Genomic DNA, 8,992 nt, shown 5'->3' with positions numbered 1-8,992 from the left:
AAAAATAATCAATGGGGCAACTCTAGTCAAGATGAGGCTGATTTCAACATGCAGGAAACTAGATACAGATATGCATGAATCTGATGTCATATCTGATCTAGTCACTCATCACATCCCTATCTGCAAGAAAGATCCCCTGGATGTGCAGAGGGCCTACATCTTAGACTACTACAAGAGCTACAACAAGAAAATCAGCCTGAAAGATATCCCAGAAGAAATGTATGGTGGTGATCTGCCTGTGGCCAAAGGCAGAAACTCTAAAAAGAAGCAGATCACCAAGGAAGAATACCTTGCTGAAGATGCTACTGAGGTGGGTGCTCAGAAGCATAAGAAAGCTAAGAAGGAAAAATCTGCTATGTCCACCATTCTTGAGGAAGTGGAGGATTTGGATGATGTCCCTCTTATCAGAAAAAGGACAAGGAGTACTCAAGAAACAGCAGAACAGCCTGCTTCTGAACAAGCTGGTTCTGAACAAGCTGCTTCTGATCAAGCTGCTTCTGAAAAGCCTCCAAGTCCCAAAAATAAAAGAGAAGCTGCTCTTCAGACCATCAAAAGGAAGAGGTCTAATTTAACAAGAAATCTGAAGACAGGTGAAGGAAGAAGGGCACAAATGTTGGAAGAACTGGAAGAGAACTGGGATGAAGACTCAAGCCCTAAGAAAGCAAAAAGGACTGCAACTTCTGAGCCCATAGTCATGCCCAGCTTCGAAATGACTGCAGAAATGGAGCAGTATACTAGGGAGGTTGCTGCATCCAAGATAGCAGAGAAGAAAAGGATGAAGATTTTGTATGAAGAAGAAAGGGATGAACGTCTCAAGGCTGCAGGGTATGTGCCTACTCCTGACATTGCTGCTTTAGCATCGGAGTTAGAAACTGTTAAGTATGGAGCAACTCTGCTTTCTCAAGCCTTGAAGAATAAGCAAGCTTCAGGAGCAACTTCATCAGAACCAGCTTCAGAAGCTCCAGAAGCAGTTCATCCAGAAGCTCAGTCTTCAGGTAATCCATCTAATGCTCCAACTAATACTCAGATTCCATCTCTACCCTCTTCACCCTCTTCATCATCAACAGAATCAGATGACAAACCCCTTAGCCAACACATAGACAAGCTTCTAAAAACCAAACCTACCAAACTAACAGATTTAGGAACACTTGACTGGGAGCAAACTCAAATAGAATTTTCTAAGAATAGAATTAAACTTTGTGAGAAATTCAATTTGCCTCCTACTCATCCACTCTATCCAGAACCTACAACAAACTCACCACATAACTCAACCACACAAAAAGCCTCTGAAGTAGCTTCAGATGCAACTACTTCAGAAACTCCCCAACACCAAGAATCCTCAACCCTTCACAACTTAGAAAAACATCTAGGTGGTGAAATGCAACCAACACCCACTAAGGCCTCTAAGACAGTTCCTGAAAAGACTGTTTTGGAAACCCAAACAGAAACCCAAACCATCCCTGAGCAAACTGTTCAGGAGCAAACTGCCTCTGAACAAGTTGCTTCTGACCAAACAGCTCCTGACCATCAAACAATACCCTCTGACCATCAAACAACAGAACAACAACAACCAGACTCACCCACTATAATAGACTTAACCTCTGACCAACCAACCACATCAAATACAACTCAAACTGAACCTTCACCCATCCCTGACCATATCCTAGAGTCTGAGTATATAGAGGAACAGCTGATCAGACTTAGTGATGAGATTCAGGCACTGATTCTTCGCAGAACAGTTCCTGCACCTCCTATTCACTATTATGATCAGTGGATGGATCTTCAGAAGAGCTTTGATGAGTTGCTGGATCAACTCAGAACCAAATGTGTGTCATCTCACTCTGCAATGCTGAAGAAGCTTTTGGATGATATGCATGAAGCAGCTAAGGACGAAGAGCTGAATTATGTACCTCTTCTGGACATCACTCCTTTCTATCCTGAAGAAGAGTATATCACAAGAGCTGCAAGAATTCATGCTGGGCATGTAAGAAGAATGAGGGAAAAGGATGAGCTACTTAAGAAGAAAGATGAACAGATCAAGTATCTCTTAGAACAGCTGTATAAGCAAGCCCAACCTTAGTTGCACACCCAACTCTAGCTTGTTTTTACTTTTGTTCTGTGTAGTCTTATCTTTGTACCTTAACCTTCATTTATAAATATTATCATTGTTTCTGAAATATTATGTTCTATTTTTTTTAACTCTAATGATATTTATTGATTTTAATGTCATATGCTCTGATACTTCTTGCTCTGATACTTATTATGTTTTTATTTGGTTATATGCTCTGCTACTCTGTCTTTTGTTCTTATTCTTTTTGTTGATGACAAAAGGGGGAGTAAATGTATAGTATTTTTAAGGCACTGAGCCCCACTACAACCACTTCTAAATTTCTTTTAAATACTTCTGATTTGATTTTATGAGTATTTTATTGAAATTTAATTAATAAGAATAGAACTTAGGGGGAGCTTACAAACCTCACCTTAAGGATCTATTAGACTCAGGGGGAGCTTACAAACCTCTATCCCAGTGGTCAACTTATTAATTAGATCAACAACAATTGAACATTTTAAATACTATTGTTTGTCATCATCAAAAAGGGGGAGATTGTTGGAACAAAATGTGTTTCACAATGAACCTTATTAAGTTTTGATGATAACAAGGTATTAAAAATTGTCAATTGGTTATTACTAATAATTGTTCAAGTGTACAGGACCAAAGGCTACTCAAGTTATTTCAATAGGTCTTGGAAGAACAATGGAAAGAAAAAGAAATTCTGAGCATCTGAAGAAAACTGCTCCTGAAGCTAAACTGCTCCTGAAGCTAAACTGCTCCTGAAGAGATGACGTCATCAGAAGCAGAAAGTCATCAGAAGCAGAAAGTCATCAGAAGCAAAAGTTTTCATCAGAAGCAATATTTTCACCAGAAGCTACATTTGATCCTTTAATCAAACTGAAGATTCAAAGTTGCTGATTCTCAATTCAGTCTTATCAAAGAAGAACGAAGAACTGAAAGGGAGGTATCAACGGATATATGGATAACACTGAGCACTTGTCTCTCATTAATAGAGTTGACAAAGTACAAGTGTACAACCACTACCTCCACTACTCTGTTTTCTGTCTACGCTACAAGACAAAACAACAGCCATGCCTGCAGAATTTGTACAACTCAAGATGGGAATGAATTTGAAGTTTATTCTTCAAAGGACTACACCCAAATCAGGCAAAGGATCACTGGTGGATAATCAAAGGATTTCAAACGACTCTTTAGACGTGCTGATTATCTCAACGTCTCTTTCACGCCTCTATATAAAGGAGTGAAGACTTGAAGATTTAAGATAGAGATATACATAAGTTCAAAAGCGCCAAAACTCTGTCAATTTGATACTACAAAGCACACTGAATTTCTGCACTGATTTGATACATCTTAGAAATTCATAGTCTAGAGTCTTTTCTGTATTGTATTGTGAACACCACTGATTGTATATCAAGTGTTCAATTCAAACTCAATTCTCTGTATTTTTGTTTGATTAGAAGTCTCTTGCCTGCGTGCTTGAGCATTAGAAGTCTCTTGCTTAGTGCTTGAGCATTGGAAGACTCTTGCGTGTGTGCTTGAGCATAGTTTTGTGAAGTCTCATACTTAGAAAGTATTGAGCAGTTGTAATCTTTGTGATTATAGTGAAATCTCCTTGGAAGTGCAAGGGGGACTGGACTACTTCCGTGTTGTGGAAGGAACCAGGATAACTGCTTGTGTCTTTGTCTTTCTTTTCTCTGCTCTGTTCTTTCCGCTGCATATCTGATTCTGATCATTTCATCAGAAGCACTCTCAAACTGCTTCTGAAGTTTTATCAGAAGAAGAATTTTTTAGACAGAAAAAGAAAACACAATTCAACCCCCCCTTCTTGTGTTTTTCTCACCTTCAGATGATTCCCATGTGTTTAGGAGTTATCTTATTGTATGACTCTTTACCGACATGCTAAAAAAAATAGCAGGAAATATCCAGAAACAATTATTATAGCTCTTAACTTTCTTTCATTTTATCCCTCCGATTCTTAAGAGAAACAAACCCTAATAATTTAATGCTCGATTAGGAGATATATAAAATTCGATCAAGAATTATTTTATCTAAGAATCGAACTAATATTTTTTAAATAATTCGTCTTTTGATGAACCTCAAAAACTATTTGAGTCTGATTTTTGATTATTATAGCTCTTAACTTGTTGCCAATAAATCAACAACACATCACAACTTTTTTTTCCACACATACTACTAACACCAATTATACATACAATTTTTCTCCTCATCATAAGTGTAAACACCATATATGGTCCCCTTGTTGCTTCTTAGTACTTGTAGTTGTGCCACTCAAGTCAACTTGTTATTTCAACAAGTACACCCACTTGCCACTCATAAACTATTTGACCTACGTAGTTGCTTTCTATTATTGTCAATTGATGGTACATTCATTGATTAATTAATTACTTTATTTGTCACTTCTGTAAGAATAGGATTACCAGCCTATTTTTGGTATGGTTGATAATTATTATGAATTCCCATTTTCTTTTTATGTTTTGGTCGGTTATTATTATACAATAATAATAAATATGCTGGAGTTATCTTGATTTATTTACCCAAAAAATAAATCTTAACTATGCACACTCTTCAAAATGTGATTGAGCCACCCGGGTACTTTGATTGTTTGGCACCATAATATATTTTAAAGTGGCAGTAATAAAAAATTTAAAATTAATAATTAAACAATTGAATTTTAAGTAAATTAATGGAGTAAACCCTCATTTGGGTCCCTGAAAGTGTCCCTCGCTATCAGACCAATCCCTCGATCAACAGAAATTATTAAAAACTCCCTCAATGTTAGTTCCATTAGTCAATTTAATCCAAAATGTTAACTTGGTGTTAAGTCTGATGATGTGTCCATAATTTTGGATTAAATTGACTAACGGAACTAACATTGAGGGAGTTTTTAATAATTTCTGTTGATTGAGGGACTGGTCTGATAGTGAGGGACACTTTCAGGGACCCAAATGAGAGTTTACTTTAAATTAATGTGTTTCAGCAAATGACGAATCGCTTTGAATATTAGATTGAATTTTTAATGAAACAATTTTTTTATTAGATTTTACTTATCTCTTCCTTTCTCTATTAACACCAACAAAATGGTATCATCTCCTCTTTTTTTTCATACAAGGTAAAGCTATCTATTATCTCTTCCCTTGGCGTAAGCAACTAGGAAAATGCAAAATAAAGTTAAAGAAAATAAATTGAACTGGATTGGTGGTAGATAGTTTCGATAAGCCCTTAGAAGATATCTCATATTTTGGTTTCATTATGAAAGATCCTATTTGTTTTACAAATGCTAGTTGTTTTATAAATGCTACTTGTCTAAAAAAATATTGATACTATTATAATCTTCTTCTTTAGCAACCGAAATTTTGGTCGATAAATCTATTGATTATAAGGTGGTTAAAAATTAAAATTGACATATTAGCTTATCACAGACATACTATTATGTCATAAAGCAAAGAGCAGCCACACATATTTTTTTATCAGATAATAATTCTGAAAAAAGATACGACATATGATGCATGAACATCATTCTTCATGACATAAAAAAGATACTACTAATTTTGATTCACATCTCAATATAATACACATATTTATAATTTTTTTTATTAGCATGGACACACTTTTCGAATTTTATTCCCTCTAAAGATCTATTTTTAATTTTCAACGAAGAAGGAAAGGGGAATTTGGTGATAAACTATTCCAAGAAGCATGCTCCCTCCATGAATCTCCCAACTTTTTCAAATCAACAAGAGAAGATCCACCTCCTCCTCTTGCCTCCTTAGCACTTATTTTCATTTTCAAAATCCTCTCTTTAATATCCTTTCCACGGTCCGATTCCATCAACTCCTTAACTCTCTCACCCAACTCTGTGCCACTCACAAACCTATTTTCTGATTGGTTCACTTTCAAAGCCACCTTCATTTCATCGACTAAAACCAATCTATTTAGCCTTTGTTCTGCGAACAAAGGCCATGCAATCATTGGCACCCCTTCACAAATAGCTTCCAACACGGAGTTCCATCCACAATGAGTCACAAATCCACCCACGGAGTTATGACTCAATATCGCAACTTGTGGGGCCCAATTTCTCACAACCATTCCCTTGTCCTTTGTCCTCTCCAAAAACCCTTCTGGAAATAACTCGTCCAAACTCAACTTGTCTGAGTCTGGTTCACTCCTAACAACCCACAAGAATCTTTGCTCACTTTTCTCCAATCCAATAGCTATCTCATTCAATTGAGCCCTAGAAAATCTTCCCATGCTTCCAAAGCTCAACAACACGACGCTTTGACTTGGTTGCGAGTCGAGCCAACTCAAACATGAACTCCCTCTTTCATCTTCACCCTTACAAGGAGGTGAAATCATTGGTCCAATACAAAACAATGGAGGTGTTGTTCCTTCTGGTAGACACAACCCTGCTTTTAAAGCTTTTGCAGCTCTTCCTTCAATGGCATCGAAAGTGTTTATGATAACTCCATCACTTTCCCTCATACTTGTCGCCATATCTAAGAAAACCTTGTAACTTTTACTCTCACGATCCTTCACTTCATCGGGCATATCAACTATAGGAACCAATGGTAACCCAGGGATTCTAGGATACATGTGAAACTCTTTAAGCGATTTCGTGGTACTTTGATGAATGGTTGGAAGTTGAAGAAAAACAGCAAGAGTTGAAGCTCCTGAAGTGTAGAAAAAGTAAGTTGGTATATCAAGAGTTGAAGTGATTTGGTTTGTGCTATAGTTCATGAAATCCAAAATAACACCTTTAAGGTTTGAGGTTTTTGAAATGGATTGAAGAACATGGTTAACATGGTGGTTACTACGACCACAAACTTCAAGTGGGACTATATGAGGTGGGAGTGTAACTGGGAATGAAATAGGAGGAATGTGATGGAAAGTAATAGATGGAAAAGATTCACAACCAAAGGTGGTTGTTGTTGTGAGTTTTTGGATCTCTTGTGGTGGTTGCAAGGTGGTATTTGGTGGGGTGAGGATAAGAATTGTGATGGAATATGAAGGGTTATGTGTTAATATGAGTTTACCTAACTCAATCATAGAGTTCAGGTGTCCTTTTCCTAGGGCTGGGTAAAGAACTAAAGTATCCTTCATTTTGATGATTATGAGAAATTGGAAATGAAGAGAAGGTTAGAGTACAAAGCTAGGTTGCTATGTTTTTGAGAATTTCTTCTTTACTTGTTCTATTTAAGGACAGTGTCATGCAGTATTGTCCAAATAATTGATAATTATGTGATGGCTTTTAATATTTAATATTGAGATATTTGATATGAATCATGTACACACTTGTCTTTGTTTTTGATATAAATCTCCAAGTTGGCATATCTCTAACAACAAAATGATATTTATAACCGTAATTTTTTAAGGTATGTTATTTGATCAACTGTTTTCCGAAAACTTATGGAACGATAAACAATATTCAGGATATTGAAATTAGAACCAAAACAAACAAAAAATCATTATAAAACTAAAATGATATTGTTAAAAGGTTGTTTATTAGGTTGTCTTAAAATAGTCATCGATATATAATTCCTTTTAAAAAAATTTCGGATAACTAATTCTTTTTAGAGCAGTGATATTTGTACATCCATTCCATAACAACTTTAGTGACAACCTTGTTTCTCTCTCTTCTTATTGGTCAAAAACAATGGAGAGAGAAAAAGGAAAAGAGAGATAAGATCATCATGTGAGTATGAGAGAGAAAGTTGTACAAAAGTTGTCACGAATTGATTGTACAAATATTATTTCTCTTCTTTTTAACATTTTCTATACTCTTTCAACACTTCACTTTCGGTTCGCTGCTTTTTTTTTATTTTTTATTTTTTATCACATTATCAATTTATCATGTTTATCATATCGCTTTTTCCCAAGATGTATATATCTATTGGGGTGCTCATAAAAAAATTTCCTCTTACAATTTAAACAAGTTTTCCAAAAAAACTTGTTTTGACATAGATCTTCTAGAATCTCTTCCAAAACTTACTCATGTCACCCTTTTTCCTTACACCGACATGATACCTAGTTTTTTTTTGGGTTGCAATCCATATATATTTTTGGTTACAAGCACAATACCTAGTTAATAAAAAATCATTAAAAATATATATGTGCAAGGTCACGAGTCGGCCATGGCGAGAAAATATCTCGCGAGGCGAGTTAAGGCAGCCTAATACTCCTCAGAGCTGACGTGATAGAAACCCATTGGGGAAGATATCTCAACTTGCCATGGCGAGCATATCTCGCGAGGCGAGTTTATCAGAACAGGAAGATGTATAAAAGCCTTTTTCCTTCATTTCAGACATTATCTTATCATTACCTTAGATAGAGAATAGGGCGAAAATACTGTTCTTCATAAGGCAAGAGTGATTGAGTGTGGATTCATCAAGAACCTTTGAGAAATCAATCTATTGGCATGGATCCTCATCTTGTATTCCACTTTTGTAATGTTATCACGACAATGATCAACTAAATCTCCTTTGTTGGGATTAGAGGTATTTGATCAAGCTTAGAATGTAATCTTTTGATCTTTCAATATATGATTCTAGCAATTTACATGATATTGAAGTTTATTCTTGCATATCATTCTTATGTTTGATTTAAATGTTATTAAAAAATACTTTTGAATCTAGGTTTAGAATTTTCATCTATCAAAACAATGATTTTAGACATAGGGTTGATGTTTTGATAATCACACAAAGGCTCTGTTTGGTAAAAATAGTGTATAGCTTATAACTTATAGCTGATAGCTTATAGCTTATGCCTGATAGCTGATAAGCTAGTTAAAGTGTTTGGTAAAATTAGCGGTTCAACTAGCTGATAAATGTAAAATGACATAAAAGGGTACTCCTAATTAATAATAAAATTTATATCAATTGATATTAAAAATATTTAAAATTT

The 8,992-nt window shown here is 35.5% G+C and overlaps 1 protein-coding gene across 1 annotated transcript; it reads right to left on the bottom strand.

Annotated features, from left to right (window-relative positions):
- Positions 1-5,500: 5,500 nt before the first annotated feature.
- LOC25495960 (UDP-glycosyltransferase 1) lies at positions 5,501-7,244 on the bottom strand. The gene has a single exon (XM_013596226.3). The coding sequence runs from the start codon at positions 7,190-7,192 to the stop codon at positions 5,744-5,746; it is 1,449 nt and encodes a 482-aa protein (XP_013451680.1). The 5' UTR covers positions 7,193-7,244; the 3' UTR covers positions 5,501-5,743.
- Between the last annotated feature and the right edge of the window lie 1,748 nt (positions 7,245-8,992).

Source organism: Medicago truncatula, chromosome 6, assembly GCF_003473485.1.
Source record: "Medicago truncatula cultivar Jemalong A17 chromosome 6, MtrunA17r5.0-ANR, whole genome shotgun sequence".
NCBI lineage: Eukaryota > Viridiplantae > Streptophyta > Magnoliopsida > Fabales > Fabaceae > Medicago > Medicago truncatula.
Note: the sequence above shows the minus strand (reverse complement) of the source record. Positions and strands in the feature narration are given on the sequence as shown.